Source organism: Ictalurus punctatus, chromosome 15 (genome assembly GCF_001660625.3).
Source record: "Ictalurus punctatus breed USDA103 chromosome 15, Coco_2.0, whole genome shotgun sequence".
Taxonomy (NCBI): domain Eukaryota; kingdom Metazoa; phylum Chordata; class Actinopteri; order Siluriformes; family Ictaluridae; genus Ictalurus; species Ictalurus punctatus.
In genome coordinates, this window is record NC_030430.2 from 4387334 (window position 1) to 4415289 (window position 27956).

Sequence of the window (27956 nt, forward strand, 5' to 3'; positions counted from 1 at the left end):
TGTGTACCTTTTAGTGATCGATTTCTCACTTTAAACATGTGGAATGGTGGTGGTTGTTTTTAACAGTCAGTTTTGTAATTCTAACATCGAACATGGAAATATTTCGAACTGCATTTAAAGCACACCACATTTCGGGTTTTGTCGAAGTGGTAAATCCCCAAATCTTGGCAAATAAGAGTCACGAGTGCTGGATTCTGATCCTGACTTTCAATTCCTGGCACTTTCCTCTCTGTCTTACTGTGTGACTTATTGTTTTATTGACAAACTAATATTGAATGCTATTCAAACCAGGATTACAGTATTACATATTTCTAATTAACACTTTTTAATCTTAAATCCTTTCCAATTTAGCATCCGTTCACCGTTGACCCCTATACCACAGCCCATTTCGACTCTCAATTCTGATTGGACAGGTTCATTTTCTATAACAGCAGCTCTGACAGTTTTGGCAAGTCACATGTTTACAGTATATTAATGCACTCGTTCTAATACTTCATCTTTTCTATAGTAACAGCTAATTTATAGGAACTTGTTATTTAACAAAGAAAACATACCTGAAAGTTGGAATTGTTTTTCTGTTGGAAGATATTTCCTTAAGATTAATGGAAGGAGTCTCCAGTGTCGGAGATTCGCAACAGTATGTTTTCAGGACATGACTTTATATGCTTTTTAGTGCTTTATGGTTTCTCAGTAACGTGGTATGCTACGTTTTATGCAGGTGAGGGAACCACTGTTTACAGCTACTTGGAGCATAACGGGAACTAGCTTGTTTCCTGGATATTCCACAACAATGAATGGTACGAGAGGAATGGAACACTTCGGGAGATGGTGTTATATGGAAATAATCAACTTGGATCAAATCAGAATGCAGGTTGTTGATTATTTTCCTATATCATCTCATTATAGTTTATTTATTATGTAATAAATGTTAATGAGTGGATGCCAAGGGTGGAACAGTGACTTAGTGGTCATCACGTTTGACTCACACCTCACGGGTTGGAGGTTCAAAACTCTGTTCTCTGTGTGCACAGAGCTTGCAAGTTCTCCCCGTGCTTCGGGGGTTTCCTCCCCCAGTCTAAAGATGTGTTGTAGGCTGATTGGCATTTCCAAATTGTCTGTAGTGTGTGAATGTGTGTGCGATGCACCCCGTCCAGGGTGTCCCAAGTTCCCAGGCTCATGCCATGTATAGGATAAGCAGTATGGAAAATGAATGGATTATGTTTGGAAAATAATATTTTGGATTGAACATAATATCCTACAGTATTGTCTTTTGGATTTGACAAAGAATTCATTTTAATAACTTACAAAATATAAAAGTGAGTCAATATCTCTTATTTGACCAGGAGAGATTGTTTATTTCTGTAAACATTGTTCATGCTGCTAATAACTGAGATTCAAAAATGCCTTAATAACAATACTGTAGTTGTATTCCTGTTAGATATTAATGGGACATGTGTTGAGATGGACTGAACAGAACATGAGGGTTCTAAAGTCAAAAGACAAATTAGTTGAGGCCCTTGAGCTGTTTCTCGTGTCTTAAAGCTCTCGTGACTCTACTGTACCCACCAGAATGTAACACTGGATTAACTAACAACCTGTTGTTTTTTTTGTTTTTTGTTTTTTTAAATACAAAAAGCATAAAATACACATCCAGACATCACATTTCAACATCCATGAAGTGTATCAGTTTGTAGTCTATTCATGATGTGACAGAAAGTAATGCAATTTTTATTCCTGTAGAATACATAAAGAAATACAGAAATGTAAGCCATTTCTATCACCTAAGCTGCTTATGATTAGTGAACTGCTTTCAAAAGTGTGTGTGTGTGTGTGTGCATTATAGGAGTGGCCAATTGTACTCCATCGATGATGTCCAATGTGGGGTAAACTCATATCATATATATATAAGGAGAAATAGCTTACACATTCATCATGGATGTGGCATTCTTCATTACACTTCAGGCTCAAACTGCAAAATGAAGCTATTTACAAAAATCTTTATATTGCTCTTTTTTTCAGTGGTCCTGACAAGTAAGTATCCATTTTATATATATACTCTTCCTGTGACAGCTGTGCTGAATCTTAATTCTGACTGATCAGAAGGTTTCTATAACAGCAGCCCTGATAGGAAAGTACTTCCTACTGCAAACCAAATTTCAGGGTTATAGTAATGGGCTCACTGGGGCATTCCAACTGAAGTGGTCCAATAATTGCAAAGTTAGTTGCTTGACCATTTTTGTTTGTTCATTTATGTATTTATTTATTTATTTTCACTATAGTGGCCATTTTTGTGTCATGGCACCCAACAAATTTTGGTCATACAGCTGTTTATGGAAACCTCAATAATTCAATAAAAAGGGTAGGTCTAGCTCCTTGGAACAAGAACTGATCTCTAGAGCATATTACAAGGTAGATGTGTATATATATAAACATTTCGCACATTCCTGCTCCTTAGACTTAGAACTTAAGTCCAATTGTAATGCTCAAGATTGCTTACAGTTCCACTTTTATGGTCAATTTCATAATGGGAAGGGTTCGAGTTTCAGTCTTAATTTTTTTTAGAGGGTACCTGGGTAAGTATAATGTGCATGCAGAAAATTTCAGGTTTGAGACTTATCTCTTTTTTTTCCCTATGGGGGTGACAAAATGCAATTTAAAAAAATAAATAAATAAATAAATTCCTTCACTTTTTGGTTGAATATCTCTGGTGGGGAGATACAAACCTGAACATTTCACAGAAATAAGTCCTTTGTAGATGCATTCTGCTGTAAATTTTATTTATGAGTTATCACTCAAAAAAATTAGGAAGTGCATTGGACCACTTGAGATGGAATGACCCCATTCTAATACAATGTAGTTTCTATAGTAACAGCTAATTCAATAAATTATATGGGGAAATTGTATTTATTGAATTTATTGTACAACCCCAATTCCGAAAAAGTTGGGACAGTATGGAAAATGCTAATAAAAACAAAGAGGAGTGATTTGTAAATGTACTTTGACTTTGTAAATGTATGCAAACAACAACAACAAAAAAAACGTATAAAGACAAGGTATTAGGTATATATCTAGTCAACTGCTTAGTTTTTTGAAGGTAAATGTTTATTTTGAAACTGATGCATGCAACACCTTCCAAAAAAGTTGGGACAGAGGCAATTTAGGACTAATAGCCATGTGAAACAAGTGAGGAAATTGTCTAATCATAGTATATAAGGAGTCTCCAAATAAGGCCTAGTCCTTCAAGAGCAAGGATGGGTCGAGGCTCGCCAATCTGCAAGTAGATGCATCAGAGAATAATCCAACACTTTAAGAAGAACATTCTCCAAAGACCAATCGGTAGGATTTTGTGCATTTCACCTTCTACAGTGCACAATATAATTAAAAGATTCAAGGAATCTGGTCAAATCTCGGTGCATAAAGGGCAAGGCTGAAAATCACTTCTGAATGCACGTGATCTCCGATCCATCAGACGTCCCCGTCTTAAAAACTGTAATGAATCTGTAATGGAGATCCTGACATGGGCTCGGGAATACTTTGTTAAACCTTTGTAAGTCAACACCATTCGCCGCTGCATTCACAGATGCATTTTAAGGCTTTACTATGCGAAGCAGAAGTCATTCATCAACACTGTCCAGAAGTGCTGCCAACTTCTCTGTGCTCTGTCTCAGGTCCAAAAGCCAGCGTCTGTCATGGTATGGGGCGTGTCAGTGCCTATGGCATGGGTAAATTACACATTTGTGAGGGCACCATTAATGCAGAAAGATATGTGCACATTTTGGAGCCACATATGCTGCCATCCAGAGCACCAGAGCAGGACAACGCCAAACCATGTTCTGCCCGGAATACAAGCGCATGGTTGTGTAAACAGAGAGTGCAGGTGCTAGCATGGCCTTCCTGCAGTCCTGACCTGTCTCTGATTGAGAATGTGAAGTGCAAAATAAGACATTATGAAGCGCAAAATAAGGTAACAAAGGCCCCGTACAGTTGTGCAGCTGAAGAAATGCATAATGGATGAATGGGGGAAATTCCGCTTGTTAAACTTAACCAACTGGTGTCTTCAGCGCCCAAACGCTTAATAAGTGTTATTAAAAGAAAAGGTGATGTTACACAGTGGTAAACAGTTGACTGTCCCAACAGGAATTTGCACTTTTTTACGGTTACCTTGATAGCATAATTGTAACATTTTTTTTTGCTTTTTTTTTTTTTTTTGTCCTATTAAGTTTAACAGAGATAAAAAAGAGATGGTAAGGGGAACGACTGTTTATAGCTTTTAAGTGATAACACGAACTGTATTGTTTCATGGTCATTCCACTATATAGATAAAAAAAAAAGTATGTCTTGTCATTCTTTAATTAATTATTTTCCCCAAAAAATTTATTTGTTGCTGTGGTATAAGGGGAATAAAACATTTCAGGGTGTCCTCTTATGGGCAACACTGACTCCGCGTCTCTGATGACTTTCCTATAACTTCATGCCCCATCATGTTAAATTCCTTACTTGTATATGATGTATTATGTATTGTACGTCCAGGGAATGTATCCGTTTTAGACTGTATATATTTTATTTGATACTTTATTGAGTTTATTGAGATCGTTTCCAGCTAATTTTAGTGGGATACTGTTTCCAGTCATGAACAAGTGGAATTAACTTAATGCAAAAATATAACTTTTTTCCCCTTTCTTTCCACATATTCTTTGGGTTAATTAAAAATCAGGTATTTTATCTATAGCCCATGGAAATCCATTGTACAGAGTAGTGTTTAATTAAGTCAGCATGTTTTATTGTAAGCATTTGGAAGAATTTCACTGTCTAACATGAATTCACTTCTAGAAATAAAATAGGAAGACTTCAGACTTGATGATAATGAGAAATCTATGTTATATCCAAAAAAGTACATTTATTGAGACTTTGCAGTGTGAAAGAAAATAGGGCAAGACAGTATAGATTTAGACTTACAAATACAGACTTTACTTCAGCTACTACAATACTGACATCTCATGGCCATATGTAAGAGGAAAAGCAAACCTCCTGGACTTTTATTCACTCGATTTAAATAAATGATCACTTTTCTTAGAAAAAGTAGCTAATCTGCAGCAGGCTATAAGCAAAAGCTGATGCAATATGTATACCTCATTTACATTTGCACTTAAATGCGACAGATTTTCAAGTATTTTACAAGTAAGTAGAGATTCCAAAAGTACCACAATACCATATAGTTTTTACCATACCATAATTTTACTCAAGTAAAAGTGCAACTACTCATCTAAATAAACCATCTGGTAAAAGTCACAGCTACAAATGTTTCACTCAAGTATAAACTCTTAAACTCACTTAAAGTTTGATACTGATGGCAAACTAGTGTCTCTTTCACCATGGTACCAATAAACATGCGAAAACATTAGTTAAGCTAACTACCAACAGCATTATTCCTAATCTCTCCTGTTATCTAGCATGATAATATCTCTGCTCATACAAACTAGCTGGCTGTAAACAGCTAGCTGCCACAATACAAAATGCTGTGATAAATACATGTACATAGCTGTACATAGATGATCGTGATGAGTATTAGCTCTTATTCTCACTGTCACTTGTTGAAGTGTCTGTTTGTTAGGAATTTGTTAGCTGTCTGATGCTAAATGACACCTCATTGTAGAGAAATAGAGTGTTTGAAGATGTGGTGAGTAGAACGTGTAAGAGGATTTGCTTTTTTTCATAATAAAAAAAAACGTCAAAAGTATTAGGTGAAAGAAAAACTGAAGTAGAGAACAAATACTTAAAAAACCGGTCGAGGTGTGAAAGAAGTGAGGGTAGACATCCTGTAAATCTTTCCAACTTCCACTCGGAAAGAAGTGTGAGATTTTTTTAGGAAGCACAAAGAGAGCCACAGCTAACACTAAGTAATGAAGGTAAGTATTAACACTCAGGAATGCTAGGAACACCTACACACGCCTCCTTATGCCTTCCACCTGATCCTACCCAAATAAGAAATCAGTGGATTTTAGGATTAATCTGGAATTAAAGCACAGGCTAATTAAACTGGAAATCTTACATCAAGGCTTTGCAGTAAACAAACCACACATTCTTATTACCAATTATTTTAACTAAGCCTCTTAAATCGTAGCACATAAGTGGTAACTTACAACCCTGGTGATTTGACTTAGTGCCTTAAAACGTGTGTGGGCCTGCTGGATGTGTGCCAGTGCTTTGTAAAGCTACATCCGTAATTAGGATTTTAACTGGAATATTTCATATGCTGAAAAAGTGTGGTCAGATGATCTGAAGTGTGGAGTAACTGAAGTTACTCCATTTTCCATACCGCTTGCCCTACATAGGGTCATGTGGGAGCCTGCAGCCTATCCCATGGGACTCGGGACACAAGGCAGGGGACACCCTGGACGAGGTGCCAACCCATCACGGCACAATCGCACACACACTCACACACCCATTCATACACTATAGACAGTTTAGAGATGTTAATCAGCCTACAGCGCATTTCTTTGGACTAGGGGATGAAACCGGAATACTAAGAGGAAATCCCCAAAGCCCAGGGAGAACATGCAAACTCTGCACACGCAGGACGGAGGTGGAAATCAAACCCCCAATCCCACTGTGGTCACTGAAAACTAAGCATGGATTTGATGGATAATATTACTTTTCTTAGAATGATACATAAAGAAAGACATACTGGAGTAAGTGTGGTTGCAGCATGTACATACCATTAGCCTGCATAACCTGAAGCACATTCTCAAAGTGAACAGACTTTTTTTTACCCATTCCTGAGAAATAATTAACCGGAGGCCATGTATTAAGTATGTCTTTCCACAACAAATTAAGTCGTGGGCTCAAGTTACACAATTTGTGGCCACGGATTTGGTATTTCGTGGCCACATTATCATAATTCGCAGCCATGAGATACTCAAAATATTAAATTGTGGCTGTGGTATACTGACTCATGGAAAGGACTTTTTAAAAAACAAAAAACACCATCCTGTCACATTAGTAGCTCCCTAGGGTTGAGATAGGGTTGAATTTAGACTTTAATACTCAGCATCTTTGAAACAATTTGACCAAGTTTACATTTGCTGATACATGATCTATCATCCATCTTCAGATAAGGTAAAGTAGTTTGCTCAAATGCTTTTCTTTTCATTTCAGAGCAACTCCAGAAAAGCAAGTCCAAACCCAGATTCATACGATACCAGTCATGGAACACAAAAATGTACCCAGTGTGGAAGAAAGGAGACCCGTTTTACCGGAGCAGCTGGAGAGGTGCCCTGTTTTTTTGTTTGTTTGTTTGTTTGTTTGTTTAAATAAATGTTCTAACATTTATCTTCAGCATGAGCACATAGGTCTACTAACTTGTTTTGCTTGTAAAGTGAGTTGTTTTCATGCCCACAGGTGGAGAGGTGAAATTTGATGTCCGTAACGATGCACCAACTCTCACTGGCGCTAAAGTCACCTTCACTATTGACATAATCTTCCCAGACAACCAGCTGGCACTACCTAATGGAGAAGTTGTTTGGGGGAAAAACTGCTTTGTAAATGGTACGTCTAACAGCACAGTGCCATTAATACATGTGTGATGTGTCATGGAGCAATGCAAGAACTTAGAGCACAGTTTCTATTTCCATTCGCAATGGATCTGTCCATTGATACTTTACTTTAGAAATGCTTGTTTGATCAATAACAACACAATTTTACTTTATAATCCTTGATCATAAGCACAGCATTGACAGAAATCTTACTGTACATTGAGGTACAACATGTGATGATAGATTAGAATAGAATAAGGAATAGGACACTTAGGTTTTTTTTAACACTGAGGTTATAGGAAAATTAGCAATGGAGTGATGTGGAGTGGTGTGGTGTGGCCCAAAGAGAAGTGGAGTTACCAACTGTTACCACCCCAAAGTTGATAATTTTCCAATACCAGCACGTCCCAAAATGTTTTATTGCTCTTATACAAGAGCATTTGCCCCAATTACAATTTAAACATATTTAAATAAAAACATGTATTTGAATTCATTTATAGTTACATATAAACAAGTAGGCCAATTCAGTTTCTGCTGTCAATACAGTATAGCAGCTATAAACAGTTGTTCCCAATAACTAGCCTCTCTTGAAGTTTATAAGACAAAAGAAAACTGAAAGTTACAGCTTTACTTTTGATCTTACAAAGTGCTGACATTGGAGACTCCTTCCAAAAGATTTTCTTCCCATTTAAACGACCAGAAACAAGAACAGAGAGGAGATTAGCATCAATACTCAGTAATCTTCAGGTCTTTAATGGTCTCTTGAAAATTCTGAGAATGAAAATCCGTCAAATGAATCAAGCTTTGTTCCTCCGTTATGGGTCAACACTTCCAGACCCAAACAGTATCCACTAGCCTACTTTTCTTGAACTTTTCTGACAAAACAATTCTCATTCTAATCTTTCAAGGTACCCAACGTTATGAGGGTGAGCCCGTCTACCCTCAGGAATCCATTGATGAGCAGGATGCTGTTTTTCCTGATGGCTCTCCGCTTAACAAGCATGGAGACCAAAAATCACTTTATGTGTTTGTGTGGAAAACCTGCGGTAAGTTCAGTACTAAAATTCTGATATTTTAATACTCTCTGTCTGTTCCGCTGCGCATCAATGGAAGTGACATTGATTATAGTCATCTTGATACGATTGGAAATACTGTACTAAAACTTCTGACCACTCAGAATCAAGCATTAATTTAAAAACCCATAAAGATCAATCTGTCCTATTTGTAACTTTACCTTCCATCTTTTTTCTCATAGGAAGGTACTGGCAGGTATCTGATGGTCCGTCATCCTCTCTGACCATCAGCACTGAAAACATCCCTCTCGGCTCCTATGTAATGGATGTGGTTATTTATCACTACAGAAAGAGAGAGAAATTCATCCCAATTGGCTATGCTTCCACACAGTTTTATATCACTGGTGAGAATCTGTCCATTCATCCACCCATTCTTCCATCCATCCAATAATCCAACCATCCAACCATCTGTCTGTTTGGTTAAAGAATATATTTCATTTAAAAAAATTCTTTAAACTTCATCTTTAGACCAGATTCCATTTGCTGTCACTCTCACACAAGTGAATGATAAAGATGAAGGGGACCAGACATTTATCCAAAACCGTGCCATTGCCTTTGCCATTGCTGTCCATGACCCCAGTGCCTTCCTGGCCGACTCTGACATCACCTTTAACTGGGATTTTGGGGACAGCAGTGGCACTGTGATTTCAAGAGAACTCACTGTCACCCACACATACACCAAGACTGGCTTCTTTAAACCCCACGTTGTCGTCCAGGCTGCCATTCCAACGCCATCCTGTTCCACTCCCCCAACTACATCTCCAGTCACTAACCCCACTGCTGATGCCTTTATCTCTGAGGAGCACGCAGGGCCTGTTCAGCTTATCTCAACTGGTATGGTCAATATTACAGTGTTTTCACCAGATTAGGCCCAAAAATGCTAAAACTCAATTCCACTTTCATGTTACACACAGAAAGTGCATCTAAAGACACTGCAAATTCGATGGAATGTTCCGGTTCATCCAGTGCTGACAAAAAAACAGCTCCCCAGCTGGACACAACAGGAGGTTTGTTGGTTTTGCTTATGTTATTTGCCCATTATAAGATATATAGTGTCCCTAAGCAAATAATTTACTTCCACAATGTACTGAAAATCATGATTTGTATGATTATACATACTATTCCATCGCTAAATGTTCCCAGTGATGGAGAACCAAGATACTATTATAATGAAAATGCATCAGCCACCAAATTCTGAGCAGGACTGTGTGGTCTACCGCTACGGCTCCTTCTCCACACGGATCACAGTTGTTGGTGAGTTCTTCAGCTAAGCAACCATCTTGTTTAGCTACATTAGTAAACACTTACAGTGAGGGAAAAAAGTATTTGATCCCCTGCTGATTTTGTACGTTTGCCCACTGACAAAGAAATGATCAGTCTATAATTTTAATGGTAGATTTATTTGAACAGTGAGAGACAGAATAACAACAAAAAAATCCAGAAAAACGCATGTCAAAAATTTTATAAATTAATTTGCATTTTAATGAGGGAAATAAGTATTTGACCCCTCTGCAAAACATGACTTAGTACTTGGTTTAAAAACCCTTGTTGGCAATCACAGAGGTCAGACGTTTCTTGTAGTTGGCCACCAGGTTTGCACACATCTCAGGAGCGATTTTGTCCCACTCCTCTTTGCAGATCTTCTCCAAATCATTAAGGTTTCGAGGCTGACGTTTGGCAACTCGAACCTTCAGCTCTCTCCACAGATTTTCTATGGGATTAAGGTCTGGAGACTGGCTAGGTCACTCCAGGACCTTAATGTGCTTCTTCTTGAGCCACTCCTTTGTTGCCTTGGCCGTGTGTTTTGGGTCATTGTCATGCTGGAATACCCATCCACAACCCATTTTCAATGCCCTGGCTGAGGGAAGGAGGTTTTCACCCAAGATTTGACGGTACATGGCCCCGTCCATCGTCCCTTTGATGCGGTGAAGTTGTCCTGTCACCTTAGCAGAAAAAAACCCCCAAAGCATAATGTTTCCACCTCCATGTTTGACAGTGGGGATGGTGTTCTTGGGGTCATAGGCAGCATTCCTCCTCCTCCAAACACGGCGAGTTGAGTTGATGCCAAAGAGCTCCATTTTGGTCTCATCTGACCTCAACACTTTCACCCAGTTGTCCTCTGAATCATTCAGATGTTCATTGGCAAACTTCAGATGGGCATGTACATGTGCTTTCTTGAGCAGGGGGACCTTGCGCGCGCTGCAGAATTTCAGTCCTTCACGGCGTAGTGTGTTACCAATTGTTTTCTTGGTGACTATGGTCCCAGCTGCCTTGAGATCATTGACAAGATCCTCCCATGTAGTTCTGGGCTGATTCCTCACTGTTCTCATTATCATTGCAACTCCACGAGGTGAGATCTTGCATGGAGCCCCAGGCCGAGGGAGATCGACAGTTCTTTTGTGTTTCTTCCATTTGCGAATAATCGCAACTGTTGTCCCCTTCTCACCAAGCTGCTTGGCAATGGTCTTGTAGCCCATTCCAGACTTGTGTAGGTCTACAATCTTGTCCCTGACATCCTTGGAGAGCTCTTTGGTCTTGGCCATGGTGGAGAGTTTGGAATCTGATTGATTGATTGCTTCTGTGGACAGGTGTCTTTTATACAGGTAACAAACTGATATTAGGAGCACTCCCTTTAAGAGTGTGCTCCTAATCTCAGCTCGTTACCTGTATAAAAGACACCTGGGAGCCAGAAATCTTTCTGATTGAGAGGGGGTCAAATACTTTTTTCCCTCATTAAAATGCAAATTAATTTATAAAATTTTTGACATGCGTTTTTCTGGATTTTTTTGTTGTTATTCTGTCTCTCACTGTTCAAATACAACTACCATTAAAATTATAGACTGATCATTTCTTTGTCAGTGGGCAAACGTACAAAATCAGCAGGGGATCAAATACTTTTTTCCCTCACTGTATATACTTAGCAAAAAAAGAAACGTTGTCTCACATTCAACTGCTTTTATTTCCAGCAAATTTCTTAACATGTATAAATATTTGTATTAACATGAAAACATTCAACAACTGAGCCATAAACTGAACAAGTTTCACAGACATTTGAGCAGTAATGGAATAATGAGTGAACAAAGGGGGGGGGGTCAATATTAAAAGTAACAATCAGTATCTGGTGTGGCCTCCAGCTGCTTTAAGTACTACAGAGCATCTCATCCTCATGGACTGCACCAGATGTGTCATTTCTTGCTATGAGATGTTACTCCACTCTGGGTTTGTTACACGTAGTTTGCCACTGCGAGGACGATCAGCTGTCCTTCCTGTCTCCCTGTAGCACTCTCTTAGGTGTCTTACATTATAGACATTGCAGTTTATTGCTCTGGCCACATCTGCAGGCCTCATGTCTCCCTGCAGTAGACCTATGGCATGTTCACGCAGGTGAGCAGGAACCCTAGACATCTTTCTTCTGGTGTTTTTCAGAGTCAGTAGAAAGGTCTCTTTAGTGTCTTAAGTTACTGTAACTGTGACCTTACCTGTACCTGTACCTTAACTGTTACCGCCTGTAAACTGTTAGTGCCTTAGGGACTGTTCCACAGGTGCACGTGCAACAATTCTTTATGGTTCATTGAACAAGCATGAAAAACATTGTTTAAACCCTTTCCCATAAAGATCTGTAACGCTTATCTGGATTTGACAAAATTATCTTTAATATACAGTCTCCTGAAAAAGGGGTGTTTCTTTTTTTTTTTTGCTGAGTATGGTAACTGTTTAAGGATTTTGTCCTAGAAGATCCCAAAAGCTAAAACCAATGTACAATTTGATTTTATTAATGAATCACACATTTTGGGTTTTTTTTTCACTGTATATAGTTACAATTTAATGTTGTGGAACGTCCACGAGATAAATTAGTTCCTGCTATCACTTATAATAGAGCAGCTATAAAAAGCTGTTCGATTATCAAACACTTGAGACATCTTCCAAAAATGGTAAATAAAAAGTGCATCCAGCACTATTGTCAGAGGTGCTGTTGCAGAAAATCACACTTTAAAATTACAACACCTTCTGACCCATCAGATTTGAGAATACATTTGCTCTGTGATATAACCAGGTATTGATATTTTCACTTGATTTCACAGAGGGCATTGAGGATGTGCAGATTGTCCATGCGGCCGGTGCTTTTCTTGAACAAAACATTGTGGATTTCACCATTTCCTGCCAGGGCAGGTATTCACTACTGATGCTGTTTCTGCAACACTGAAATACCATATAGAAGGCAAACCTTGTGCATCAGTTATTTTCTTGTTCCCTTTCAGTTTGCCCACAGACATATGCACTGTGATATCCGACTGCCTTTCTCCAGGCAAGACCATCTGCACTGCTGTAAGCGCTTTACCAGAGTGTCAGCTCGTTCTCCAACACGTGTTCAATGACTCTGGCATCTTTTGTATTAACGTGTCAATGAGTAACGACGTCAGCCTTGCAGTCACTAGTGCCAGAGTAAATGTAATCATCGGTGAGTAATAATATATCTGGCTCACTGTATATGTGAAAGCAGACAATTTTCATAGTAATACTTCTTTTCTTCTTCAGTCAATAAGAACATTCATATATAACATAGGTAATGTTTCACAAACCAGTCCTTGGGGCCCTACTCGGGTGTTCCTAATGTGGACCATCTGGGTGCCTTGTGTGTTGGGAAAAGGGGGAAAACCCTGATAAATTCATTAAGATAGGCTGAAGCTGTGCACTTTTATTACCTTACATTTTTTGGTGGGGGTTTCAGGTTCCAGGCTCATCATTACAGGAATCGTGGCTATGGTGCTGGGTATCCTGACTGTTGCATTAGCAATAGGGACCTTTGCTTACAAGTAAGTCACTGTGGCATTTTCTTCTTAATTTATTCAAGCAAATCATTATTTCTTTGCATCGTAGGCCTTTGAATTACTATGAACAAATATGAAATGGCTTATATAAAAGACTGAGACCTGCCAACAAAGTCATATAATGATGAATATATTAAGGCATTTGTGATAAATACTGCTGTCATACAGTCATCCTTCCATTTTTTCCTCTTCTCACTTCATACACATGCTGGAGCACATGTGTGCTATATGTATGTACCTGAGTAACAGCTTGTGCCTGAAGGTAACCTGTCCTACAAAACTGCCAATAGTTTATGAAGGTGACTCTCACCATCTCTGCTGTTTATCTGTGCATTTGATTTTTCTCTTGTACGCTAGCAGAGCAGAGTCATGTTTTTTTGCAACATGCTAGTCAATACATTACTTCACATTTACTCCTAGGAATCAGGCCTTTTGAGCCTCTGCTGCAGTGTTCATAAACGGTTCACAAAAAGAAGGGGCTAGATAAATTACCAAATAGTATTTTGTGCTTAAAATATACAGTATGTAGTAGTTTGTTTAAGGGCTATAAACATTTAAATTATTCACAGTTGCTACTGGTAAAGAGTCAAAGCAACCAGACTTCTGTTATTCTTGACTACCTTAAACTGTCAGATAGACCTTAGTGGTCCTTCACTGTATATTTTAAATAAAAAGGTCAAATACACTCTGCAGACTGGCTGACAAAAAAAAAAGTATTATACCAAAGCTCCACTGTAACTGGTAATGAAATTATGATAATGGACATCAATTCAATTTCCTCCCTCAGGCGTCTAAAGCTCTACCAGCCTCTGTCTGAGATCTCTGCAAATGGAATTACATGTTCGATGCCTTCTCACCTCTGGAGCTTAATAAAGCGACGGGGAGCACCGAAACATTCAGTCGTTCTTCACAGGGCCGGGTGAACAAGCATCTACAGCAACAGCAGATACAGTTCAACCACTGAGCAAATTCCAATTCTACAGACCTTTTTCTTTTTTTTGTAGGTGTGTTTGATTTTGCTTTTCACACAAAGAGCCAAACAAAGTGTTGTAATAGTTTAAGGCTTTCATTCTTACTCTTCTAACAAAGGACACTATTGTATCTGGGTGGCTACGATGCAAGCAGTCTTAGTCTTCAGTTTTGTTTTTGTGTTTTTAATTGCAATTTAATAAACCATTCCAAAAACAGCCAGTCAGTTGCAATGTTTCAGTATTAATACTTGTGTACTTTGAAAATTGACATTTTTTATAATACACAGAGGGCCAGAAGAGGGTGCTCAATACAGCATATTGTAATGGTCTCTTCATTATACATGCAAGTTCCCCATTTTGTACTTCCCCAGGAACCAGCCTTAACACCAAGCAGCTTTAAAACTACTCTGGAAGTGTGCATGACTTCTAGTGAAATTACATTATCGAACAAGAAGAAACAACAAAAAAAAAAACACTCATAACTTTATTCAGTCACATTGAAAAATGGGCTGGCAAATGCCACAGACAATTATACTGGCCAAGACAATAACAATTACACAAGTACACAGTCAGAAGTAGAGTTTACACTTGATACTTAAGGAATATCATGTGTACATACTGGCTGCAAATTTACATTTCTGTTCCCACACTCTAGTACTCCTCTCCCTCTTCCTCTCCTTCACCTTCAATAGAGTCTACACCAACTTCTTCATAATCTTTCTCCAGGGCAGCCATGTCCTCTCTGGCCTCAGAGAACTCACCCTCTTCCATACCCTCACCAACATACCAGTGCACAAAGGCACGCTTGGCGTACATCAGATCGAACTTGTGATCGAGACGAGCCCAGGCCTCAGCAATAGCTGTGGTGTTGCTCAGCATGCACACAGCCCTCTGCACCTTGGCCAGGTCTCCACCTGGAACCACAGTGGGAGGCTGGTAGTTGATGCCTACCTTGAACCCAGTGGGACACCAGTCCACAAACTGGATGGTGCGCTTGGTCTTGATGGTGGCGATAGCAGCATTCACATCTTTAGGCACCACATCACCACGGTACAGCAGGCAGCAGGCCATGTACTTGCCGTGACGTGGGTCACATTTCACCATCTGATTGGCCGGCTCAAAGCAGGCATTTGTGATTTCAGCCACAGAGAGCTGCTCATGGTAAGCCTTCTCTGCAGAGATCACTGGAGCATAGGTGGCCAGTGGGAAATGAATACGAGGGTAGGGCACCAAATTGGTCTGGAATTCAGTAAGGTCGACATTGAGGGCGCCATCGAAACGGAGAGAGGCCGTGATGGAGGACACGATCTGACTAATCAGCCTATTCAGGTTAGTGTACGTAGGGCGCTCAATATCAAGGTTTCTACGGCAAATGTCATAGATGGCTTCGTTGTCCACCATGAAAGCACAGTCAGAGTGCTCTAGGGTGGTGTGGGTGGTCAGGATGGAGTTGTAGGGCTCCACCACAGCAGTAGACACCTGGGGAGCTGGGTAGATGGAGAACTCCAGCTTGGACTTCTTACCGTAGTCAACAGACAGGCGTTCCATCAGCAGGGAGGTGAAACCAGAACCAGTTCCGCCACCAAAGCTGTGGAAGACCAGGAAACCCTGGAGACCTGTGCACTGGTCAGCCTATAAAGAGAATCATATAATAAAATTTATTCATATTATTCTGTTATATTTGTAATTAACAGAAGACAGTTTGCTGATACTCACCAGTTTGCGGATCCTGTCCAGCACCAGATCAATAATTTCCTTGCCAATGGTGTAGTGACCGCGAGCGTAGTTGTTGGCAGCATCCTCTTTTCCTGTGATGAGCTGCTCAGGGTGGAACAGCTGGCGGTATGTTCCAGTGCGGACCTCATCTAAAGGAAAAAGCATAACATTTATTGATGAAACTGAACAGTCACATAAACTTAACATTAATAAATTTAAAAGGGAAAATTCTTAGCAGTATAATCTCAATCTTACCTATTACCGTGGGCTCCAGATCCACAAACACAGCCCTGGGGACATGCTTTCCAGCCCCAGTCTCACTGAAGAAGGTGTTGAAGGAATCATCTCCACCTCCAATGGTCTTGTCACTGGGCATCTGTCCGTCTGGCTGGATGCCGTGTTCTAGACAGTAGAGTTCCCAGCATGCATTGCCAATCTGGACACCAGCCTGACCAACATGGATAGAGATGCACTCACGCTGTGGGAGGAAAAATAAAGTATATAGTATAATTATTTTTTAACACCACAGCGTGCAGAGTCATACTTTAAAAAAAAAAATCATGTTAAGGCATATATGAATTGTTTTGTGTTAAACATTTCTAGTCTTGGGCAATCCTTTGGTCAGGTTTGAGAGGTTTGGTCTCAAACGTGACCAAAGGATTGGTCACGTTTGAGACTAAAATGCTGATGTAAGCATCTAGACAACTGCAGGGCTGCATAACAAAGCCAGCAGTCAGCAAAGCTTGCTCTATTCATGGGAGTGAGAAAGCAGAAAGAGAGCCATGAAAGAGCCCCACCCAATCTACCACAGACTGGCAAACCATACCAAGAAAGACAGCTTAAATGTGTACACATTTTTAAACAAAAAATAAAAACCTGAGCCTTTATGTGGAATGTGGATTTATATATTTTAAAAGGATAACAGAGATAAATAGTCATATAGATGAAATGTCTTTCCAGAATATTCCAAACTCCTGAGCACAATCACTACAGACAGCTTCAAAGTGAATGCAATTTTATATCCCCCAAGGACATCAGCAGTTGTCAAATGCATCAGGAATGGGAAATGTTCAGCCATGCCAGATATAAGATCCAGCAAACAGCTGCTGGAGTCTCCACCCAGAATCTTTCAGTGAATGGAGGCAGGGAGGATGGTGGCGCATTTCATGAATATTCTCTCCTCCTTCTCAATGCTAACAATGCACCCTTGATCACTCCATCAGCCATCCTGGGGAGAGCCATTCAGCCAAGGTTCTATTATTATCATGATAAAAGAAAAAAGTATGGATGGGTTACAGACAAGTGACTTTCACATAACAGAAACCAGAATTAAAAACTTGGGTTGCAAATGAACATTCATTGCTCTAAACAGACCAACGAGGATAAAAGCATCAGAAAGCATGATGGTATGGTTGATGGAGGGGAAAAAGGCTGTTTGATGAGGTAATCTTTCAGGATATGGATTTATTCACAATATACAGAAAAATGGTTTACGTTCAATAATATTAACACGTGTTATATATATATATATATATATATATATATATATATATATATATATATATAAATTTATGCATAAAGTCTGATATGACGTCATTTCATCTCTTGTCTTAAGAGACCAGAATGAATGGATGGATGAAATGGAGCCACACCTTGGATTCATTTACCTTAGAGGTTAACCTTTCCAGGTGATAAAATCCTGGTGTTTTTTTTTTTTTTAAAGTAATAATAATAATAATAATAATAATAATAATAATAATAATAATAATAACAGTGCTGCTACACTGTGTCAGTTTGTGCCTCCATTGTAGTGAAAACGGGCGCGCCTGAAAGAAACCGCCAATATCTTTTCTTAAACTAAATAAATGTAAACGCACTATACAATGTGGACAGTCAACAGTGTAAACACAACGAGTTCCTTCACAGACATCCGAAAAACGACTGTGCTTACCATTTTTCTGAAGAAAGCGGACGCAGGAACGACAGGAAAATCAGACGAGGCTGAAGGAAGGCTGAATGTTGATAGTATTGGAAGGAGCAGAGTGGGCGGGGCATACGATTTATGACGCCAGGTGGCGACATAAGCAGCCAATCAGAGCACTCTTAAGCTGCTCATTAGTCCAACGTGTGAATGAAAAAAAAGTGATTCTTAGCTAAATTGCAAATGGCTTTCTATGTGACATTCCGGCATTGCTTAGACCGATTTAAACAGTTGAGTACAAAATTTGGATCAAACAAAAACTGTTTTAATTAAGACAATTACACTGTATGGCCAAAAGTTTGTGGAGACCTGACCATCACACCCATATGTGGTTCTTCCCCTAAACTGTTGCTACAAATTTGAACCTCACAGCTGTCTAGAATGTCTTTGTATGCTGTAGTATTACAGTTTGCATTCAGTGGAACTACAGAGCTCAAACCTGTTCCAGCATGACAATGCCCCTGTGCACAAAGCGAACCCCATGAAGACATGGTTTATCATGATTGGAGTTGAAGAACTTGTATGGCCTGAACAACCCCTGACCTCAACCCTACTGAACACCTTTCGGATGAACTGAAACGCCGACTGTGCCCCAGTCCTTCTCGCCCGACATCAGTGCCTGACCTGACTAATGCTCTCGTGCCTGAATGAGAACAAATCCCCACAGCCACTCTCCAAAATCTAGTTTAAATCCTTCCCAGAAGAGTGGTGGTTATTATAACAGTAAAGGGAGACTAAATCAAGCACATATGAGTGTTATGGTCAGGTGTCCACAAACTTTTGGCCATATAGTGTAATTTGAGTTTGTATTCACAAATGTTCCTTTATTGTCACAAGTAAACCAAATATGTTAAAATATGAATGATGATTTTTTTTAAACTATCAATCCAAAAGTTTGTCCCTCCCTTTTTTTCTGTCTCTTGAAGTTAATAAGACAAAAAAACAAACAAACAAACAAACAAAAAACAGAGCATGTCATTTTATTAAAAAACTACAAAGCTCAAAGTGATCAGTCCTAAAGAGTCTCTTGTGTTGGAAAATTTACTGACTGGAGGTTCATTTTATAAATGTTATAAATTTTAAATATATATAACCTTACAAAAACCTTACCATATCAGTGATTATTATTATTATTATTATTATTATTATTATTATTATTATTATTATTATTATTATCATTATTATTAGTCATTATTAGATTGTGTAGATCAGTAGCCACCAACCCTGTTCCTTGAGATCTACCTTCCTGCAGATTTCATCTACGTGTGTGTGTGTGTGTGTGTGTGTGTGTGTGCATTATGCTTTGGATTATATATCCTTCCATCTATAAGGGATAAATATCAACAACACACATTTCTCCACCACATCTTGGTTTTCTTAATCAATGGTGTCTTATATTCACAAATTGTGGTCACAATGAGAGGTCAGATGTAAAGTATATGACAAATACTCAAGGCACCTGATGTTAACTTATTAGGTTTACTCCTTTTTAGTAGTCTAGGACAAGAGGTACACGTAAAGTAACCCTTTTAAAATAACCATCATCACATATGCACAGGCCTGTTTTATGGCATAGTGTATATAAAATAGACGCTTCTTTAATACAACATTAGAAAATGTACTTTGAGTAAAGAGAAGAACAAAAGGCACCAGATGGAAGATGAGAGAATCAAGTTACAATGAAAGATGCTTGTAGCCTGAATGTGTTTTAACCTTTAATATGATCATGTTTTAAAACGTGGAATCTGTGTTCGCACTGAAAATTGAAAATGCGTCGTAAATTGTCGTAAATTAACAGAGTTGAACAGTGGGGCACAAGTCAATATTACAGCCTTTTACACCTAATCGTCTCAATTGATCTTCTTTTAATTCAATTCAGAAACATTACTGTGACATAATAATGAATCTGATAAAACAAAAAATACGAGTCTATCATTATATTAAGTAGTATGTACATATAAACATATAATAAAACGGCCGTGTCAGTGTTTCAGATGGTAACTGGGTAAGACTGTGGGCGGAATCGTTTCCACGCGGTCCCCTTTACATCCAATAGTAAGCAGCCATCGTTTTCAGCGCGACCAATAGGAATGCAGGAGACGCTGTCGCCAGGGCAACGCGTCAATAAACAGGGAGGTATGCGCAGTCAAAACTCATTCTTCTTACATCGGCCCGATAATTGTCGAGCTGTAAGATTTCTCGGCGGAGACACTATCAAACCCGTTAGGAACAATGGTGAGCACTTTTCCCCCTGTTTTATATGAAATAGAAATATTTAAAAAAGGATTACATAACCTATTTTTTTAAATTAATTTTACGTAGGTCATGTTGATAAATAAATAAATACAAAAATACACATATACACACATTCACATATACATCTATATACACATACATACATATATATATATATATATATATATATATATATATATATATATATATATATATATATATATATATATATATAAAAACCAATAACAGCCCATAAGTTGAATCACAGGTAGCCGTGTAGCCAGCACAGACTGGTGGATACGGTTGTCACCAGTGAAATGATCATGAGATCGCAATTTCCGGGTGACAATAGACTGCTGCATTAGTACAGATAATTTCTCAGCAATTGTATAGATTTTGGTCATATCTGGATAATATCTTTGCTATCTGTACTTAGGAATTATTCATCTTGTTCATTCATATTCAGTAACACTCTGTCCTGGTCAGGGGTGAGGTGGATCTGCAAGACTGGGTGTGCGTGGGACACCAGTCCATCGCAGGGCATATTTAGGATCACTGTCTAATGCAGAAATGCTCCTTTTTCTTAACTGTGTTCTGTCCTTCCACAGCGCGAGTGCATCTCTATCCATGTTGGTCAGGCTGGTGTTCAGATTGGCAATGCGTGCTGGGAACTCTACTGTCTTGAACACGGCATCCAGCCGGACGGACAGATGCCCAGCGACAAGACCATTGGAGGTGGAGATGATTCCTTCAACACCTTCTTCAGTGAGACTGGAGCTGGAAAGCATGTCCCCAGGGCTGTGTTTGTGGATCTGGAGCCCACTGTCATAGGTAAGATTGAGATCTTATGGTGCATGACTTGCCTGTTAATGAAATAACACTAATGGGTCTGTGGTGGTCTGGTTCATAATCTAATTTATATGGACTTTTCCTTTAGATGAGGTCCGCACTGGAACATACCGCCAGCTGTTCCACCCTGAGCAGCTCATCACAGGAAAAGAGGATGCTGCCAATAACTACGCTCGCGGTCACTACACTATTGGCAAGGAAATTATTGATCTGGTGTTGGACAGGACCCGCAAACTGGTGAGTATCAGCAAACTGTCCACTGTTAATTACAAATATAACAGAATAAAATGAATAAATTTATTATATGACTCTCTTCATAGGCTGACCAGTGCACAGGTCTCCAGGGTTTCCTGGTCTTCCACAGCTATGGTGGTGGAACCGGTTCTGGTTTCACCTCCCTGCTGATGGAACGCCTGTCTGTTGACTACGGTAAGAAGTCCAAGCTGGAGTTCTCCATCTACCCAGCTCCCCAGGTGTCTACTGCTGTGGTGGAGCCCTACAACTCCATCCTGACCACCCACACCACCCTAGAGCACTCTGACTGTGCTTTCATGGTGGACAACGAAGCCATGTATGACATTTGCCGTAGAAACCTCGATATTGAGCGCCCTACATACACTAACCTGAATAGGCTGGTTGGTCAGATCTTGTCCTCCATCACGGCCTCTCTCCGTTTCGATGGCGCCCTCAATGTCGACCTTACTGAATTCCAGACCAACTTAGTGCCCTACCCTCGCATTCATTTCCCACTGACCACCTATGCTCCAGTGATCTCTGCAGAGAAGGCTTACCACGAGCAGCTCTCTGTAGCTGAAATCACAAATGCCTGCTTTGAGCCGGCCAATCAGATGGTGAAATGTGACCCACGTCACGGCAAGTACATGGCCTGCTGCCTGCTGTACCGTGGTGATGTGGTGCCTAAAGATGTGAATGCTGCTATTGCAAACATCAAGACCAAGCGCACCATCCAGTTTGTGGACTGGTGTCCCACTGGGTTCAAGGTGGGCATCAACTACCAGCCTCCCACTGTGGTTCCAGGTGGAGACCTGGCCAAGGTGCAGAGGGCTGTGTGCATGCTGAGCAACACCACAGCTATTGCTGAGGCCTGGGCTCGTCTCGATCACAAGTTCGATCTGATGTACGCCAAGCGCGCCTTTGTGCACTGGTATGTTGGTGAGGGTATGGAAGAGGGTGAGTTCTCTGAGGCCAGAGAGGACATGGCTGCCCTGGAGAAAGATTATGAAGAAGTTGGTGTAGACTCCACTGAAGGTGAAGGAGAGGAAGAGGGAGAGGAGTACTAAAATACTGGAAGGGAGTCATTGTCTGGTGTAAGATGAAACCTTTTACAACAAACAAAATAACACTGTACAGTGCATCCAGAAAGTATTTACAGGGCTTCTATTTTTCCACATTTTGTTATGTTACAGCCTTATTCCAGAATTGGATTAAATTCATTATTTTCCTCAAAATTCTACAAACAATACCCCATAATGACAACATGAAAGAAGTTTGTTTGAAATCTTTGCAAATTTATTAAAAATAAAAAACAAAAAAAGCACATGTACATAAGTATTCACAGCCTTTGCCATGACACACAAAATTCAGCTCAGGCGCATCCTGTTTCCACTGATCATCCTTGAGATGTTTCTACAACTTGATTGGAGTCCAGCTGTGGAAAATTCAGTTGATTGGACATGATTTGGAAAGGCACACACCTGTCTGTATAAGGTCCCACAGTTAACAATGAATGTCAGAGCACAAACCAAGCCATGAAGTCCAAGGAATTGTCTGTAGACCTCCAAGACAGGATTGTATCAAGGCACAGATCTGGGGAAGGGTATACAAACATTTCTGCAGCATTGAAGGTCCCAATCAGCACAGTGGCCTCCATCATCCATAAATGGAAGAAGTTTGGAACCAGCAGGATTCTTTCTAGAGCTGATCGCCCGGTCAAACTGAGCGATCGGGGGAGAAGAGCCTTAGTCGGCGAGGTGACCAAAAACCCGATGGTCACTCTGACAGAGCTCCAGCGTGTCTCTGTGGAGAGAGGAGAACCTTCCAGAAGAACAACCATCTCTGCAGAACTCCATCAATCAGGCCTGAATGGTAGAGTGGCCAGATGGAAGCCACTCCTCAGTAAACGGCACATGATAGCACGCCTGGAGTTTGCCAAAAGGCACCTGAAGGACTCTCAGACGAAAGATTGAACAAAGATTGAACTCTTTGGCCTGAATGGCAAGCATCGTGTCTGGGGGAAACCAGACACCACTCATCACCTGGTCAATACCATCCCTACAGTGAAGCATAGTGGTGGCAGCCTTATGCTGTGGGGATGTTTTTCAGCAGCAGGAACTGGGAGACTAGTCTGGATCGAGGGAAAGATGAATGCAGCAATGTACAGAGACATCCTTGACGAAAACCTGCCCCAGAGCGCTCTGGACCTCAGACTGGGGTAAAGGTTCATCTTCCAATAGGACAATGACCCTAAGCACACAGCCTAGATAACAAAGGAGTCGGTACAGAACAACTCTGTGAATGTCCTTGAGTGGCCCAGCCAGAGCCCAGACTTGAACCCGATTGAACATCTCTGGAGAGATCTGAAAATGGCTGTGCACCGACGCTCCCCATCCAACCTGATGGAGTTTGAGAGGTCCTGCAAAGAAGAATGGGAGAAACTGCCCAAAAATAGGTGTGCCAAGCTTGTAGCATCATAATCAAAAAGACTTGAGGCTGTAATTGGTGCCAAAGGTTCTTCAACAAAGTATTGAGCAAAGGCTGTGAATACTTATGTAAATGTGCTTTTTTGTTTTTTATTTTTAATAAATTTGGAAAGATTTCAAACAAATGTCTTTCATATTGTCATTATGGGGTATTGTTTGTAGAATTTTGAGGAAAATAATTATTCCATTCAATTAATCCATTTTGGAATAAGGCTGTAACATAACAAAATGTGGAAAAAGTGAAGTACTGTGAATACTTTCCGGATTCACTGTATGCAAAAACAAAAAGAAATAACATTCCTTTCAAGTTCCCACATTTGGTTGTCTTTTAATTGTATTAAATTGAAAAAAAAAATTATGAATTATAAGAAAAAAATCATGAGTTATATATATAAAAAAAAGAATACATATTTTCTAAAGGAAAACATTTTTCCATAAGCAAATATATACTTTACACATTACTGAAAAAAATGTCTAAAGATAACCAGCCAGGCTTTACAACAAACATGTTTATATTATGCAAATAATTTGGTATAAGTAAAAGGCTCGTGCTGATATACTGTATGTCTCACAAATTCTTGAATATTTCAAACACAAATGATGGTTTTTCTAGTCAATTGGGTAAAAGAATTCACAGTTATATGATTTAAGATAATTTTTACTCAGATATTGCATGCATAATAGGAACGAATTGAGCCTGAAACCTACTGTGGTCTGAAAAATAAATGACAGTGACATGACAGTATCATGTCTAGATGACATGATAGCCATTTTGGAGTCCAACGTTTGCTGTCTCCACTACTTCTATGTTGGATTTCTCCTTAATATGACATGGGAAGGTGATGGAAAACGGTGAGTTAGAAAACAAACTCCTGCTCTTTTGTTTTTAGGAGCAAACAGTGAAAACGGAGTGGTATTCCTTATGTTTAGGATTGTTCTGTTTTTTTTTTCTCCAATCAAATACCAAGTTCATGTTCACATTATTGTCATTTCAACCATATACAGCTGTTACAGTACACAGTGAAACGAAACAACATTCCTCCAGGACCATGGTGCTACATAAAACACCACACTAACCACAAGATGACACACAACTAAATAAGATCTACACATTTTTACATATAGTGCACGTGAAGACGTGTGCTAACGACACAGGACAGTACAATACTACTAAAACAGGACAGTAGGCACAGTAAGTGGCAGTGTAGCACCGACCAGGACACAGTTTTAGTGTGGAAGTGTCCAATATATAACAGGTCGTGCCAAAGAGTAACAATATAATTTAAAAATGGTATAAATGTAAACATAACATGCTGTGACTTAGTATTCAGAAGATTAGTTTATACCAAATATGGGCATAACAGTTATTGCTGTAGAAGCCAGGTAAAGTGTATAATAGTGACAAGAAATTAAATACTAATATATATATATATATATATATATATATATATATATATATATATATATATATATATATATATATATATATTTTTTTTTTTTTTAAATACAGTAGCACTGTAAATGGGTTAGCAATAGCAGTGACCCCAGTGACACAACCTCTAACAGGAATAATGAAAATACAGCACCAACCAACAAATTAGGACCAGAATTTCTAACCACACTACTAATATTTCATTTTAAACCTAGGTTTTTGGGTGTATTTTTCCTTTAAAACTATTTGAACCTTCATACTACAATACTACATAGGCTACTGTGTCTATAATATGTCACACGGTTGCATGCCATTTCAGACTACGCTTATGATTATAATAACGCACATATAAGCAACAGTTAACTCCAAATCTTCTAGTTGCTTCTAGTTGACAATGACTAAAGAGGAAGTAATTATTCAAATATTAAAACCTGAGCCTTTAATGTGGATTTATACATTTTAAAAGGATAACAGAGATAAATAGTCATATAGATGAAATGTCTTTCCAGAATATTCCAAATTACTGAGCACAATCACTACAGACAGCTTCAAAGTGAATGCAATTTTATATCCCCCAAGGACATCAGCAGTTGTCAAATGCATCGGGAATGGGAAATGTTCAGCCATGCCAGATATAAGATCCAGCAAACAGCTGCTGGAGTCTCCACCCAGAATCTTTCAGTGAATGGAGGCAGGGAGGATGGTGGCACATTTCATGAATATTCTCTCCTCCTTCTCAATGCTAACAATGCACCCTTGATCACTCCATCAGCCATCCTGGGGAGAGCCATTCAGCCAAGGTTCTATTATTATCATGATAAAAGAAAAAAGTATGGATGGGTTACAGACAAGTGACTTTCACATAACAGAAACCAGAATTAAAAACTTGGGTTGCAAATGAACATTCATTGCTCTAAACAGACCAACGAGGATAAAAGCATCAGAAAGCATGATGGTATGGTTGATGGAGGGGAAAAAGGCTGTTTGATGAGGTAATCTTTCAGGATATGGATTTATTCACAATATACAGAAAAATGGTTTACGTTCAATAATATTAACACGTGTTATATATATATATATATATATAAATTTATGCATAAAGTCTGATATGACGTCATTTCATCTCTTGTCTTAAGAGACCAGAATGAATGGATGGATGAAATGGAGCCACACCTTGGATTCATTTACCTTAGAGGTTAACCTTTCCAGGTGATAAAATCCTGGTGTTTTTTTTTTTTTAAAGTAATAATAATAATAATAATAATAATAATAATAATAATAATAATAACAGTGCTGCTACACTGTGTCAGTTTGTGCCTCCATTGTAGTGAAAACGGGCGCGCCTGAAAGAAACCGCCAATATCTTTTCTTAAACTAAATAAATGTAAACGCACTATACAATGTGGACAGTCAACAGTGTAAACACAACGAGTTCCTTCACAGACATCCGAAAAACGACTGTGCTTACCATTTTTCTGAAGAAAGCGGACGCAGGAACGACAGGAAAATCAGACGAGGCTGAAGGAAGGCTGAATGTTGATAGTATTGGAAGGAGCAGAGTGGGCGGGGCATACGATTTATGACGCCAGGTGGCGACATAAGCAGCCAATCAGAGCACTCTTAAGCTGCTCATTAGTCCAACGTGTGAATGAAAAAAAAGTGATTCTTAGCTAAATTGCAAATGGCTTTCTATGTGTCATTCTTTGTCAAGCATTGCTTAGACCGATTTAAACAGTTGAGTACAAAATTTGGATCAAACAAAAACTGTTTTAATTAAGACAATTACACTGTATGGCCAAAAGTTTGTGGAGACCTGACCATCACACCCATATGTGGTTCTTCCCCTAAACTGTTGCTACAAATTTGAACCTCACAACTGTCTAGAATGTCTTTGTATGCTGTAGTATTACAGTTTGCCTTCACTGGAACTACAGATCTCAAACCTGTTCCAGCATGACAATGCCCCTGTGCACAAAGCGAACCCCATGAAGACATGGTTTATCATGATTGGAGTTGAAGAACTTGCATGGCCTGAACAACCCCTGACCTCAACCCTACTGAACACCTTTCGGATGAACTGAAACGCCGACTGTGCCCCAGTCCTTCTCGCCCGACATCAGTGCCTGACCTGACTAATGCTCTCGTGCCTGAATGAGAACAAATCCCCACAGCCATTCTCCAAAATGTAGATGAAATCCTTCCCAGAAGAGTGGTGGTTATTATAACAGTAAAGGGAGACTAAATCAAGCACATATGAGTGTTATGGTCAGGTGTCCACAAACTTTTGGCCATATAGTATAATTTGAGTTTGTATTCACAAATGTTCCTTTATTATCACAAGTAATCGAAATATGTTAAAATATGAATGATGATATTTTTTTTAACTATCAATCCAAAAGTTTGTCGCTCCCTATCTGAATGTGATGCAAATATTCTCTTCAGAGCATGCTGTTAGAAAAATAATCAAAGCCATGGTGATGTGATCTATTACCACCATGAAGTGGATTATTTTTCTATAACAGCACATCCTGAAGTATTTTATTCCTCTTATACCATAGAAATTTGTCAACAATTAAATTATTTAACATTTATTACTGAAATACGTGCTTTTTAGCCAT

General features: G+C 39.2%; 3 protein-coding genes and 1 long non-coding RNA gene across 4 annotated transcripts; 2 read left to right on the forward strand and 2 right to left on the reverse strand.

The window, feature by feature from the left end:
- The first annotated feature begins 63 nt into the window (after window positions 1–63).
- pmelb (premelanosome protein b) lies at window positions 64–14730 on the forward strand. The gene is made up of 12 exons (XM_053686358.1): window positions 64–871; window positions 7156–7269; window positions 7399–7545; window positions 8441–8578; window positions 8788–8949; window positions 9074–9416; window positions 9470–9612; window positions 9749–9859; window positions 12688–12775; window positions 12865–13064; window positions 13335–13419; window positions 14222–14730. Exons 1-12 carry the CDS (start codon window positions 826–828, stop codon window positions 14355–14357), a joined length of 1713 nt encoding a protein of 570 aa, XP_053542333.1. The 5' UTR covers window positions 64–825; the 3' UTR covers window positions 14358–14730.
- Window positions 14731–14876: 146 nt separating this feature from the next.
- tuba1c (tubulin, alpha 1c) lies at window positions 14877–18181 on the reverse strand. Its single transcript, XM_017487110.3, has 4 exons — window positions 18073–18181; window positions 16377–16599; window positions 16122–16270; window positions 14877–16037 (listed from the first exon to the last, which is right to left on the reverse strand). Exons 1-4 carry the CDS (start codon window positions 18073–18075, stop codon window positions 15057–15059), a joined length of 1356 nt encoding a protein of 451 aa, XP_017342599.1. The 5' UTR covers window positions 18076–18181; the 3' UTR covers window positions 14877–15056.
- Window positions 18182–20237: 2056 nt separating this feature from the next.
- LOC108275942 (tubulin alpha-1A chain-like) lies at window positions 20238–24574 on the forward strand. The gene is made up of 4 exons (XM_017487111.3): window positions 20238–20337; window positions 20946–21168; window positions 21275–21423; window positions 21507–24574. Exons 1-4 carry the CDS (start codon window positions 20335–20337, stop codon window positions 22485–22487), a joined length of 1356 nt encoding a protein of 451 aa, XP_017342600.1. The 5' UTR covers window positions 20238–20334; the 3' UTR covers window positions 22488–24574.
- Window positions 24575–25751: 1177 nt separating this feature from the next.
- LOC108275943 (uncharacterized) lies at window positions 25752–26883 on the reverse strand. Its single transcript, XR_001814793.3, has 2 exons — window positions 26807–26883; window positions 25752–26141 (listed from the first exon to the last, which is right to left on the reverse strand). It is a non-coding gene; the product is annotated as an uncharacterized LOC108275943 (long non-coding RNA).
- Between the last annotated feature and the right edge of the window lie 1073 nt (window positions 26884–27956).

Coding starts and splice junctions, on each gene's coding strand:
- pmelb (XM_053686358.1), top strand. CDS start 826: ATGGTGTTATATGGAAATAATCAACTTGGATCAAATCAGAATGCAG. Junction 13,065..13,334: donor CAGAGTAAATGTAATCATCG/GTGAGTAATAAT, acceptor TGGGGGTTTCAG/GTTCCAGGCTCATCATTACA. Junction 13,420..14,221: donor ATAGGGACCTTTGCTTACAA/GTAAGTCACTGT, acceptor TTCCTCCCTCAG/GCGTCTAAAGCTCTACCAGC.
- tuba1c (XM_017487110.3), bottom strand. Junction 16,271..16,376: donor TCTGGAGCCCACGGTAATAG/GTAAGATTGAGA, acceptor TTTTTCCTTTAG/ATGAGGTCCGCACTGGAACA. Junction 16,038..16,121: donor TGGACAGGATCCGCAAACTG/GTGAGTATCAGC, acceptor TTCTCTTTATAG/GCTGACCAGTGCACAGGTCT.
- LOC108275942 (XM_017487111.3), top strand. Junction 21,169..21,274: donor TCTGGAGCCCACTGTCATAG/GTAAGATTGAGA, acceptor CTTTTCCTTTAG/ATGAGGTCCGCACTGGAACA. Junction 21,424..21,506: donor TGGACAGGACCCGCAAACTG/GTGAGTATCAGC, acceptor CTCTCTTCATAG/GCTGACCAGTGCACAGGTCT.